At 42.9% G+C, this 13,818-nt stretch overlaps 1 protein-coding gene across 7 annotated transcripts in view; it reads left to right on the forward strand.

Annotated features, from left to right (window-relative positions):
• The window catches only part of NCAM1 (neural cell adhesion molecule 1), a 159,880-nt gene that overhangs the window by 139,833 nt on the left and 6,229 nt on the right, over positions 1-13,818 (forward strand). For 3 of the 7 annotated variants that reach the window (XM_052786601.1, XM_052786595.1, XM_052786596.1), the window contains 3 exons: positions 9,610-9,817; positions 10,235-10,351; positions 12,192-12,974. In XM_052786601.1, the coding sequence (XP_052642561.1) occupies positions 9,610-9,817; positions 10,235-10,351; positions 12,192-12,974 (1,108 nt within the window). Of the gene's footprint in view, positions 1-738; positions 4,376-9,609; positions 9,818-10,234; positions 10,352-12,191; positions 12,975-13,818 lie in introns of those variants that run through there. The other 4 variants (XM_052786598.1, XM_052786602.1, XM_052786599.1 and 1 more) reach the window with 2 other exon arrangements.

The raw sequence follows: 13,818 nt of genomic DNA on the forward strand, positions 1-13,818 counted from the left end.
GAAGGATAAGGGTATTATTTTCAGTAATAATAATAATAATAATTGCATTAGAGTAGTTTACAAGCAGCTGGAAGGGTAAATGGAAAAGTCAGTCCTGTATTCTTAAGAACTTCTTGCTTCTCCAGGATTTTAGTCACCTGGATCTATTATCCAAGTCCTTCGCACAACAGGCTTTGGGGGAAAGACTTGGACAGGCAGGTGGATTGTCTGCTACACAAAAGCTTTTCTTTATTTTGTTCTATATGTAAAAGGCAGTGTTGTCCTTTCAAATACCAGATAACCATTTTCTTGTGTTTCTTGCTGAGCCTTCTGTTCCATCATTTTTAATCTCATTTGCTTGCAAACCCCATAAACCCTGACTTGGACCCTGCTCTGCAGCTTTGGACATTGCTGAGCTTCTGAACCGGCCCTTTTGTCAGTGTGAATGTGCTAATGCTCTTCTTTAACCTTTAGCCATTTTAATTTACAAAATTAAATAAACCTTTGATTCTTATGTTTTCTATATTTATGACCTAATTTTTTTTATCTATTTTTCTCTCTTTCTCTCTTTCTTTCTTTTTCTTCCTCGTCCTTTCTTCCCTTCCCTCTCCCTTCTTCCCCTTACTCCTTTCCTATGTTTGTCGTCATACATGTCACCTTGGATCTCACGGGAAAACATCCACGCTTGCCACATGCACCAAATTTGTTTTTAAACAACCATATTTTCCCCTCCTGGGAACCATTGTCTGGCACCTGCAGCGACCTTGGGAAGTCCATCAACGTCGTCCTCCTTTGTTTCATTGCTTCTTTCTGCAGTGATTCTGCTTTTGCTCTGTTAGAAACTTAAGATAAAATAAAGCAATATTTGCTTGAAAAGGCCTGGGTCCCACCAAGGCGTGAAAGCAGATAACTTTGCTTCAGAGGATCATGTCAGTTCATAAACAAAACAAACGCAGAACATTTGAAAAAGAAAAAAAGTTTAATTTGAAAGAGTCAGTATTTTATAACAAGGAAAAAAGGTTTAAGCCAAGTTTTTTCTCTTTAACATTTTTTTGTTATTTGTAATGAATTTGCCCTTTTTAATGGATGTAAAGGAAGATTTTTTTGTTGTTGTTTGCTTGCTGTTTTTCATCAAAGGAAGGTACAACACTGAAAGCATTTTAAGATACTGCTTTTTACTCATTTCTCTGCACATCTGGTGCTGATCACCACTGTATTGTGCAAAAGGTTTCTAAAGCCCCATTCACAAATCTAAACCCACAGACTATATAAAAAGAGAAGGAAGATTTGTCAGAGATGATCCTACTGGTGGCCCAAATGTCTCTGTGGGCTTTTGCATGTGGATTCAAATTTGTGGCCATTAGAAGGTTTTCCTCATGTGGTGGTCTGAATATAAACATCTTGTGGGAATTACACTGAAGACATTTCTTTCTTTCTTCTTTATGTGGTTGAATCCTTGCTACTTCATTGGCCTCTTGTGTGCAGTCATGTATGTCATGACCCATAGTGGATCTGGGGCATGATACAGCCCATGAGCATACAAATTTGCAATGGATACTTGTCTAAGATTTTCTGGTTTTCCACTACTGTATTATCAACTTCATAGAGAGATCGCTTTTCTTGCCATTTTAACAGAAAAGATTAGCTTGGATCAAGTTACCTGCCCAGCTAAATTATTATTATTATTATTATTATTATTATTATTATTATTATTATTACTGATCCTTAATAATATTCCTGGTTAACTATGCATGTGACACTACCAGACAGGATTGATCCATGGTGTAAATTGGTGCAATATAATGCATCTTTGTTACCAAGTTCTGTGTATTGCATTTCGCTGAACAAATTTCAGTTGACTTTTTTCTTTTCTCTTGTTCGTACTTAAAAAAAACCCCACACCACAAAAAAACCAACCCACAACAACAAAAAACCCTGTGCCCCTCATGAATTTCCTTTGTGATGGGAAACCCATTTGGCTATGATGTTCCTCTAAAAATGGGTGTGTCTCTCCCTCTAGGTGTCTTTTTCTCTGTGAGTGGGCCTGAGGTTGCCAAGGATGAAATTGTTGACATAGTTGTTGAACTGTCTGTACAGAATGTCTCAAATACTGTCAGTTGTCTGGAATGGGATTAATCTTTCTAACAAAATTGTAATACAGACAAACAAAAAGCCCTGCCATCAGTCTTGTCTAACTATGCATTTTATGCTCTGCACTTAAGTCTCTACTGTGTTTATTCAGACCTTGTTCATTATGATTTGTGACCAGCTTTTCTATCTAAATTATAAATGAAAACTTTGTGCAGGTGTTGCACACAAAAGCATGTGGATTTCTTTTAAAAAACCCCTCACCTCCAGTGTTTTAGAGTATAGAAAATTTGTTAGATCTTTTGAGCTTACACCTTAGTGTTACTGAAGTACAGCAAGAGTAATCATAACACTAAAAAGTTGTGTGACTTTCCCCTATAGCTGACTTTATTAACTTCATCTGTAGATCTGATATCAGCTTGTATTGTGGGTTTCCCCTTATCCACAGATGGAGGTTACTAGCTGAGGTTGAGCTATATCTCACCCAACTCATATGTTATTAAAATTATCTTGCCTAAACTATAACTTTACAGAGTGTTGCATGGAGAAGAGAGCAGCACCTCTGGAGGCTGGTCTTCCTATTCAAGGAGAGGTGCCTTAAGGCAGTGGAGATGCATTATGCTCTGAGGGGCCTCCTCCCTGTGGTGACTAGGCAAAGCCCAGACAAGTAGATGAGAGATCGTTTACATGGCTGAAGCTACTTGAAATGAATCCCATACTTGATGGCAAACAGGAATCCAATCAACATGGAATATATACAGAAAGAGCTTCTGTCCCTGTGTTTGTAAAAATAAGGAGCATAACTGATATTTTTACCACCAGTTTATGCAGATTCGTAACATGTCAGATACTAGATATACATCAGATCCTTGAGGTCTGACAGTCAATGCTAGACAAGGTCCCAGGCCTTATTCTTGATGTAAGTAAGATTAAAGTTTGCAGAAAAGCCAGTTCTCTCTTCTGTGCTCAGAGATAAGACATAGATTCAGACCTGGAACCAGAAGCAGTTCAGACACTCAGATTTTCAGCGCACACATGCAGCCTTGCAAGCACATGTTCTATGTGAAAAAGTCATACCTACAGAAGGCTGGAACCTCAACCCTTAGAAAAGATGTTTCTCTGTGTGTGTGATGAACTGCAGAGCCTTGCAGGATCTCACATGGCCCGTGGGATTCCAGCAGCTGTACCCCTAGTTTGTTGTTAAATCTCTACGTATTTTCAAAGACATTTGTCAAAGCATTACTTTGGCTGCCTTCATTTTATAGGAAGGCCTTATTTGATAACATTCTGCTCCACTAGGATCAGGTGCAATTGTTCACACCGCCTAGTGTGAGCAACCAGTGGCACTGAGGTGTGTGCATTGCAGTAGTGTAGAAGGGCAGCTGTGGCAGAGGTCAGACTGCGGATCAGGTGTTCAGATTTACAGTCTTTTTTACTCCTGAAAAGAGGATCTCTGTGTGACTCACTCTTTCCTTACATTTTTTCCTTTTTGTATGCTCATATTCCCCTTTTCATCCTCGGAAAGGGAGTCAGTCTTAGGAAAATAACAGAGCTTGAAGCCAGGAGCAGACCACTGAAGCCACACAGTGTTGGTGACAATCTAAAAGGAGTTCAATAGTAGTTTTGGGAAATATCCTTTGCCCTCTTGTCTTGGAAGGAATGCTCCACAGACTGCTGCATATTTCTGCTACCTAGCAGCGAAGTTGAAAGCAAGCATAAATTGTCGAGCCTGAATCTGTGTGGAAACAGAAGCAGTTGTCACTTGGAATAGAAGGTTGCTCGCATGTTGCTTTTCTCCACTATAAATTGTGCAGAGTGTCTGAGAAAATGAGGTCTGTAAAATGCAGCACCCCTTGTTTGAAGGATACTTTTAAGTGTTTGCAAATTAAAGCTGTTAGCATCCACTGAGAAAAAATAGCTTTTCTCCTGGGTTTTTTTTTTCCTTCTGATGCATGAAATCAATTTTTATTTATTTTGTTTGTTCTTCTCTTTTTTGCCAAATATTGTAGGACCTTTGAAATGCCTGGAATTATATCTGCTTCTCTCCATTCCTTTTTTGTCTCTTTGTCTGCCTGTGCCTGAACATTCTTTGCATACTCTATCTGAGACCCCACTAGGAAGACACATCTGGGTGGTTCTGCTCTCTCTGACAGGGCAGATGTCTGTACAGAGTTGCAGAAAGTAAAATTGATGGGTAATTTTATTGTACATTGTAAAATAAGGGTGATTAGAAATGTCAGTCTTGCAGGAAGCTCATTTTCTGTTGAAAAAATAATTTGTAATTAATAAATTCTTCACTTCTTTAGAATTAAGGACTCAAGAAATTTTTTAACATTTTGTGTTTACTTATTTAACCTGTGGAGGTGTTACTCCTCTTAGTCCTGAGAATAGCAAAAGGGAATCACTGGAAAGCTTCTCATCAGGTTGAATGTGCTCTGGATCAGGTCAGAAATGTCCACCATCTATTTACACAGTAGCACTCACTGGTGATACACGTGTAATCTCGTCCACACAGTGTTAGCAGCTGGTGCTCAACAACCTAACTGTATTTATACATTTATTTTGTACACTGAATGGTTTTAGGCCCCAGCAAACTCATTAGGGATCTTAAGTATCTGAATATTAGTTTGATTAAATACAGTATAAATTTAGCTATAGGATGGAGTGAATAGTTCTTAAAGTATTTGTAGATCAATTTAATTTAATCAAATGTGCCAGTCTGTGAAACTGAATAATATACTACATGCTTCCTGCATTTTGTAACAACAGAAAAATTCCTTTACAAAATATATACAGAAAAAAGAAATGCAGCACCAACAGCCTCCAAGTTCATGGGGTCTTTAAGGATTCTTATATTATTCTTCCTTATTGCTAGTCTGTGAAAGATTCGGAATATCAATTCATGTCATGAATTAGAATTTATAAAAGCAGAACTAGTGGAAGAGATTTGAAAGTTACTGAAAATTGCAGGGCTTTCTTGCTAGCCTAGGAAAAAAACATTGCAGGCAATTACCTTGGCCCAGTTTCAATGTCTGAAACATAAAATCTGAGAACAGCACAAAAACAAGGGCATTCCTCTGCAGATTTGTCCTTATTCTCCCCATCTCCATACTTTTCTTCCTGGCAGCCTTTCCTGTCGTAGCTGCTCATGCTCCCTGGGGCGGAAGGGCAGAACAGGAAAGATAATTGTTTGGGAGGAGGGAGGAATATGGAGGGGAGACTTATACCTATTCAGTAGCTCTCCTTTGGGTGTTGAGAGGGAAAAGAGTTATTTTGCAGCTATCATAGCAGAAATTGGATCCTTGGGAACAGTAGTGCTTGGTGGTTTTTATTACCTTGTGCAGTGGGTTCCAAAATTTCAGGGCCAATCAGTCTACTACCAGGTTAGAGCAGTTCTTGTGGACTGCTGTCCTGCAGCACTTCATGTTGAAGTTTTTTTGACAGCACAGTCACTCAATAGAACTTGGGTGCTCTTTGCAATTTTGTGGATCAGCTGCAGATCATTTTCTGTGGCTGCAAGACCACAGCAGTCTGGGTTAGAACTGCATCTTCATGCTAATTAAACTTCTGAGGAAACTCAAAATTATTTCGTAGTTATATAGGAGCCCTCCCAGTGTAGCAGTATAAATAGTTTATGCCCTTGCTTCCTAAACATAAAAGAGGACCCTGAGACAGGAAGGATAGCGGGGCACATCTTTGCTACAAACTGTTGGTTATATTGGCTTCAGCAAACCTCTGGGAGTTGTAGTGGCTGAAGCTTTACTGTTTCATGGGTGCTTGGGGTCACAGAGAAAATCAGGGGCAGAAGAGAGAATTGATGCTAGGTTTGAATGTCTTTATTTGTTGTGTTAGTCATAAAACCATCCTTTCTCTATTATAGCTGATCTTTTCTAATCTTTCATGTGAGAAAAGCCTTGCAGGTTATTTGATAATGTGCCTGTGGTTTGGACAAGTTTCATAAAACCTGGGATACCTGCAACAGTTTTCAGATTTTCTGTCTGTGAACATTTAGATTTTTGTTCATGTTACATTTGTAAGTGTTTTCAGTGCCTCACAAGAAGCTGATGGAAGCTACGTAAAACTAAAATTTAGACAGGCTGTAGATCAAATCATGGAGCCATCACTGGGCCTTTGAGTAGAAGTCGGGCACTTTCTCCATTGTACACATTGCAATTGGCAAGATCAGTCATTTTGTGGGGCCTGGTGCTTGCTGGGTTGTTTTTTTTTTTTGCAGAGCAGAGCGTCTGCTGTCCCCATGGATCCTAGTGCTTGCCAAGGGCTATTGGAGAACTAATACTCTGCTTCCCAAGCACTAGTCACAGAAACGCACAGACATGCACACACAAACATATGAGAACCCGCCATTGTCATTTTAAGTGGAATGGCAAACGTTGCTTGGTACAGGAGCCATCTTTTTTCTTTCATTTTTGCTTTCTGTTACTAATCCTAAATAGAGAGGTGAGTATTCAGACAGGCTTTTCTGCAGTAGTGCTAAATAATCTGCATAAAATCCCTGATTAGAAAGTAAAGCAGATTTCTATTCAACCAAGTCGGGTGGAGAAAGATATGACATTCTGCTCTCATTTGGGGATTTCTGTTCAAATTTCGTACGTTATTCCTAGCCTAAGCTCATCCACCTTCTGTTTCCAGCTTTTGAATCTTGTATCTTTGCTCAAATAAAGTGCCTTTATTGCATGTACTATTCTGCTGCATATAGGACTACAATGACCTAATTCATCCCTGCACATTTCTTTTTTGAAGTTATATTGACTGAGTTTCCCAAGTAATTTTTTTTTAATTCTTCAACCACAGTTGTGATATTTCCCTGAATTGTCTTCTTCCTCAGCATCTTTTCTGAACAGCTTTCCCACATTAGTCATACCAATGCCAAAGACAGAGGTATTCTTTCATTTCCAGCTTCTTGTATCCCTGTTTATGCATGTGCCTTGATATTGCCAGAAGTGAAACAGTAACAGGCTGGCCCAGGATCCCGTGGGAATGCCAGAACCTTTTGATCTCCAGTGGCACAGCGAACTGACTCCTGCACGGGGAAGAAATTAGTTCCTTCCTTACTATTCATGTAAAGCAGCTTCCCCAAGTCCAATACCATGTGTAAACACCAAGGGGCTTGAAAACAGCCACTGCTGCAATGCCTGCTGAGGATCCAGAAGCTTTGGCTGTGCCCCAGGGGCAGAGGCTGTGATTGTGCTAACAAGTTTGCAGTTTATGCAGTTCTTCTTGCAGTTCACATGGCTCATGTGCAGTGGTTCACAGACAAGGTGTGGGCAATGTGTAAGGCTATTGATACTGACAGGTCTTGTAGAAGTTGGAGGAGAGAGGAAGCAAAGAGTAGGACTCTAGTTTGAATGGAATTTTCCAGAAGATGTCTTCTAGCACATGAGAAAATTCCATCTGTCCCAGAACGAAATATTTTGTCTCACTCCAGGTCTGGTGACTGAGATGAGGTATATTTTGGAGGCACAACAAGGAACTATTTTATTTAATTCACTGTCTGTGATGCTTTCCTTAGTGCACCTTTACTAGCCTGCTAAGGAGCTCATTCCCAGAAAGATGATGTAGATGAGAAAAAAAGTTTGACACATCTTTAGCTTTTTCTTCAGGACCTGGTGTGAACAGGAATATGTTAATTATAGAATAATCCATGCAAGAATTCTGAATACGTTAGAAGAGGGAAAATACATGACCTCCTCGCTCCCTGCATGCATCGGAGAATGATTAATTTAATTATGCAGCTTGCTGCAGGGTGTTGGCAGGGATTTGGTCTGTGGCACAAGCGTTCTGCTGAGCATTTAATGGACTTGCAATGTAAGTGTCAGTCAGGTGCCTCAGAGTGACTTTTAGGTACAGTCAAATGCAGAAAGAAACTTTCCTGTTGGAGTCTGGATTCCTTAATACATATCAGGGTCACAAAATGAAACAACACCTATCTGCCTCTTGCTAAGGATGTTCTATCTCCTATTTCTAAGTAATAAAATGTATGGCAGAGGGTATGGCTCGCTGTCTGTGAGCCCTGGAAATGATCTCTCCACCTGTCAAAGTCAACATAGATCAGGCTGAGGGAAAAGAGGTGCTTTGCTGGGCTTTTCTGCAAAGAAAAGATTCTAAGTGTTTGGGGGTTGTGACATCCAGCACTAAAAAAAGCAGTAGAAATGAATAGAATCGCATCTGAACTGAAAGAAAAAAAACTCCTATGGACAATGACAAACATGCTCCTGCTGTCTCAGTAAACATCAGTAAGCAGCTCTCTCAGATGTACAGGCCTTTGCTGAGTGCACAGTCCCATAGTGAAAGGCAGATTATGTGATGGTTGAGACTAGCAAGCAGGTTTTAAGTAGTTTGGTACATATAAATAGGTGCTGAACTATATGAGCCAACAGCCAAATGCTCTGCCTGCAGATCAGCAGCTTGGGAAGAATTATTCTGAATAAAACATGGAGAACAAAAAGTAGTTTGTGTTCAGAGTATGATAGTAAGAGGCTGGGAAGCTGCAGCTGGCAACACTCAAGGCTGTGCCTGTTGGTTTTGTGATGACCAAAGGCTTTGACAGGATTAACTGATGTGTCTATCCACTCCCTGTTTCTAAGAAAGTACTCAGCATTTTACACACAGGTAGAAAGTTAAAGGCACTTGCTCTGAACTTAGTACAATATGGGCAACCCCATGGATTTTCTAGGCCTCTGTCACCACCTCTCACCTGCTGTCCTTTGTCTACTGGAAGAGGCAAGGTATTTTTTTCTATTCTATAGCTGGGGAAACATGGTGGAGATTGGGTGAGGTGGAGCAGGCAGCTGCTGTGACCAGGACAATGTCAACAGGGTGACAGTCTGCTTATCATTACCATTGCTTCCTCAGAAGGCTACTTGGATTGTTGTCTGTACCTAAACCAAAACACTCCTAGAGCATTCACTGATGAGCTCATCTATCTCTGGATAAGACATGAAAAGCTTACCGCTTTCTAGTTCTGGATAGCTGGGTCTTACCTGAGTGACAGGAAGGGTTTTAATTCCTCCTTTCGTTTTCACCACATAAGGGGCCAATCAACGCTGAGGCCCCACAGATATCACCCAGTATTCTGTGTCCCACCAGCACAAGTCATACTACAGAGTCTAGGCTTCACTTACACTTGTCCTTGTGCGTGGCTGGCAGTGCCAAAGTAACTCTGGACCCTAGACACAGCCTTCATCTTGAGGAAGTGGTAGAGGGAAACGGGAGCCCTTCAGAGTTCCAGCTGGGTATATGCCACAGTAGACGAGGTTTCTGTAGTCTGCTTTCCAGGCCTTAGCCCAACAGAGATGGGAAAAGCCCCATTAAGTCCAAGTGAATCTATCTTTTCAGGTAGATTGTCCTGCATGGTTTTCAGGATAAAGTACTGGTTATAACACAAGGCTGCTAGAGAGAGAGTGTACTTTCTCTAAGTTTCCCATGCTTGCAACCTAAGCATAGCCAAATTTGAGCCATAATTAGCCCCAACTCACTTTTTAACTACAATGCCTTCTTTTCTTCTCTTTTTGGTCTCTAAAGCCAGCACTAGCCCTACATCAGGCCTTGGGACTGCTGCCATCGTAGGCATTCTCATTGTTATCTTTGTGCTGCTCCTGGTGGCTGTGGATGTCACCTGCTACTTCCTGAACAAGTGTGGCCTGCTGATGTGCATTGCTGTCAATTTATGCGGCAAATCTGGCCCAGGAGCCAAGGGCAAAGACATGGAGGAGGGCAAAGCCGCCTTCTCGTAAGTACTGTCATCACTTACATTGCTCCTTCTGTTGATCAGTGTGTTCCCTCTGCAACTCTGAAAAAGAAACTGTTTTAGGGCATTCTGGGTTCCTCAACACTGATGGGAGGGTCCTGAAAAGATCTGGGGCCACACTCATTCTGCTTTATATTTCCGGGAAGGGCTTTCTTCAGCCGTTTCTCTGTTTTTGTCCTATTCCTGTTAGTAGCCGTCAAATGGCTGGCCCAAATGCTGGACATCACGGTGGTCTTCCGTGCTGTAGGTAATAACTGGAAGGGGAAGTGACAAAAATAAGTAATCTGCTGTTTAGGCTAGTTTGTTTCTGTCATTCACTATTGACACTTGCAGCATGTCTTTGCAGGAGGATATCTAGTGTGAATGGGAACCAATCTCTATGCAATTCCTTTGTTACAGGAAAGATGAGTCCAAGGAGCCTATTGTGGAGGTGCGGACTGAAGAGGAGCGGACCCCCAACCATGATGGAGGAAAACACACAGAGCCCAATGAGACCACCCCACTGACAGAGCCAGAGTATGTTGGCATTAGTCAATCTTAGCACAGGGTCAACACGTTGGCCTCAGTTGCCTTAATCCCTGATCTCTCATGCCCATGACTTAGGGCAGGAAGAGAGGAAAAAAGGTAAAATCGCCACATTCCCTTTGTGATATACCAGTGAGGAAATGCTTCCTCTCTTCCTCAACATTCAGTGACTCCTATTTCCAGCACTGGAAGGGAAAGGGTAGTAAAGCAATCTTTCTTGAAAGGCCTGTCTCTGCCAGGTTCCATCCGGTGTGTAGATCAGGTACCTGTCCAGGTTCACTGCAAAGGATCCAGAGCAAAAGCAGCCCCCACCTAGCACTGACTCCTGCTTGAGCTCTGCTGGATGAGTGCTTGAACGCCACATGGTGAAAGCAGTCCTCTCTACTGATAGTAGCAGAGTAGTTACACTCTGGGTGTTGGGGAGGCATGGCAAGTCTGATTATTCTGTGAGAGGGCTGAGAGCTACCTACAAGCTTTGTTTGTATCGGAGAACTTGTTTGGGGCCTGAGTCTGTGAATCCACATTAGCTGGGATTGGCGAGGTTTAAGTATTGCCCGCTGTCTACATTAAGCTCTTTCCTAGACCGTTGCAGTTCTAGTGTCCTCTGAGCACTTCTCCAAGGCTTCTGGAGTAGTAATGGGAGGAATTCGCTTTAGGAAGCTGCTGAAATGTTTGTTAACATATGGGTCAGGTTTGGAACTGATGGCACAAGTTGCGTTCCTTTCCTTCAGCAGAGTCATCACAGTGGTGAGGTGGTCAGGCTCTTCCACCTGCATACTGCTGACCTCCTTTGATTAGGTTAGCAGTGGGACCCACTGGTAAAATGGCTCTGCTGGAGGTCTCTGTGAGGTGAGAGGAGAAAGGAGGCTATGTCCACAAGCAGCACTGAAACGTGGATGCGCAGCAGTGAGGAATAGCTGGGATTTATATTGTCCTCATTTTTTTAGCTAGTCTTACCAGAATTTTAACTCAATTATCCTCCTCTATGAAGGTTTTCTCTTTGTTAATAAGCCTGATGTCGTGTTCTCAGGCATACTGGCTTCTCATGGAATAAACCGTTTTGTTTTTCCAGCCTCACATCCGTGTACTTGTTAAGGCAACCAGTGCTACATCATGGCTACTAAAGCATAGATACACTGTCAGACATTGTCCTAAAGCAAACCTCATTCCAGCTAACACTACAGGCTGGAATCTGGTCAAAAGGGCTGAAAACATCACCTCAAAGCTGCACATATGTACGTGTATGTACATATATATGCATCACATGTGTGTATGAGAAAAAGAATTATATTCTGTGTGGTTTGATGAAGGCCTTAGACTTGCAGGCAAAAGGACAGGGCCAAGATGAAGGACTGGATTCAGGGGACCTACATTGGGACCTTGTTGCATGGTGACAGGTGGCACAGGGCTGCAAGCTCAGGGAATTGGTGGAAAGCTTCCTTGTGAGGTTAGGTGGAAGAGGCTGCGAGGAAAGTTAGGCTAAAACAGAAGAGCCTCTGCAAGTTGATGGGGTTACATTTGGCTAAGACTTGAACCAAAATCTATGTGAACAAGCCATTCCTGAAGGTCGTGTCCTCTTTGCTCTTTTTCTCTTCCTAGCTACTCTTCAGTTGTCCCAGCCAGCCCTTGCTACCCTTTGCACATTTGACCTCTGAAAGGTTTCTGCTTCTCCGAGTACTTCTCCATGTTCTGTGTGTGTTGTAACCACGTGCCATGCTGCTGCTGCACCATGCACTTGCCTTCTCACTCTTACGCTCTGCTCCCCTTTCCCCTGCTGTCATTTGTGGGCTTCATTGTCTCTATTTCTCTTCTACTCCTGTCCTCTTCACAGGCACCCCGCCGATACCGCAGCTACTGTTGAGGACATGCTGCCTTCTGTAACTACGGGCACCACTAACTCTGACACTATCACTGAAACCTTTGCCACTGCTCAGAACAGCCCCACCAGCGAGACCACTACGCTGACCTCCAGTATTGCCCTGCCAGCCACAACCATTCCTGAGTCAAACTCCATGTCGACTGGCCAGGCTACTCCAGCCAAAGGGGCAGCCACCTCAGTCTCTTCGCCACCACCCTCCTCCACCCCCAAAGTGGCCCCCCTTGTTGATCTCAGCGATACCCCAAGCTCTACTCCGGCTACTAATAATTTGTCTTCAAGTGTCCTGTCCAACCAAGGTGCAGTGCTCAGCCCCAGCGCTGTTGCTAATGTAGCTGAGACCTCCAAAGTGGCAGCTGGTAACAAGCCAGCTGCCGCAAGCCCTGCAAACCTCACTAGCCCTCCAGCTCCATCCGAGCCCAAGCAGGAGGTCTCAAGCACCAAGAGCCCTGAAAAGGAAGCTGTGCAGCCCAGTACAGTGAAGAGCCCAACAGAGACAACCAAGAACCCAAGCAATCTGAAAAGCGAGGCTGCTTCAGGCAGCACCACAAACCCCTCCCAGAATGAGGACTTTAAAATGGACGAAGGGACCTTCAAGACACCAGACATTGATCTTGCAAAGGATGTTTTTGCAGCTCTTGGCACTACTACTCCTGCCAGTGTGACTAGCGGGCAAGCTCGTGAGCTTGCTTCTTCCACTGCAGACAGCTCTGTACCTGCTGCACCTTCAAAGACCGAGTATGGCTGCCTTTAATCTTCTGTTGGTTGTGTGCTATGTCTCTTGTGCACTGGTGCTTGTGCTGTGTTCTTGTTGGGTGTTCTCTTAACTAATCTCATTGTTTCCTTAGCAAACTAACTCACCTGTGAACCAACTAAACAGGGCTTGGCTTTCAAGGTCCAGCAGGAAAGCAGGAATAGGCTGTGCTAGGGAAGCAGAGAAAAGACAAACCCAGGAATTTACCATAAATGTGTTACTCTTCAGACTAGGTTATTCTTTTATGAAAGAGATCAGAAACAGTTCAGTTTGGTGCAAAGGAAGTGCTGTCCTCAGAGGTGCTGAGTTCCTGCAGTTCATTGAGCACAGCCACCCAAATTCAATGTCCTAACAGATCAGTGGAGCCCTTCAGAACTTATTTCAGTATCAGGTGGGGCAGAAACTAGTGCCATGTGAAACTGTGAAAGCATGGTACCTCTGGATTTGTCCCTAAACTGGCAAAAGGATAAGGCAATATGATCTTGTTTGAGAGAGAGGGAGTAGTCACAGCACAGTTGGGTCAGGATAACTTGGCAGTGTGTTGTCATGGTATATTAGAGATGAGTCTTCATCCACTGTATCAGGTCTCCGCTTTACCCAGCTGATTTACTCAGAGAGCATCAGCAAGCTCCTAGGCAGGACAACCCTAGGGGTCTTTTGGAGCCTTATGCCATCTGGACAGGATCCAATTTCCCCAACTGAGACGAGTCTGCATCTTGTGCTTGGCAGGAGATGCTGTAACTGGAGACTGAAAACAGCATGAAGTCCTCACCTGCGTAACTGGGGGGAGGATCCCTATCAGTTGTGCAGATGTTGGACAAGAACAGT

The sequence above is a fragment of the Harpia harpyja genome, chromosome 4 (genome assembly GCF_026419915.1).
Source record: "Harpia harpyja isolate bHarHar1 chromosome 4, bHarHar1 primary haplotype, whole genome shotgun sequence".
Lineage (NCBI taxonomy): Eukaryota > Metazoa > Chordata > Aves > Accipitriformes > Accipitridae > Harpia > Harpia harpyja.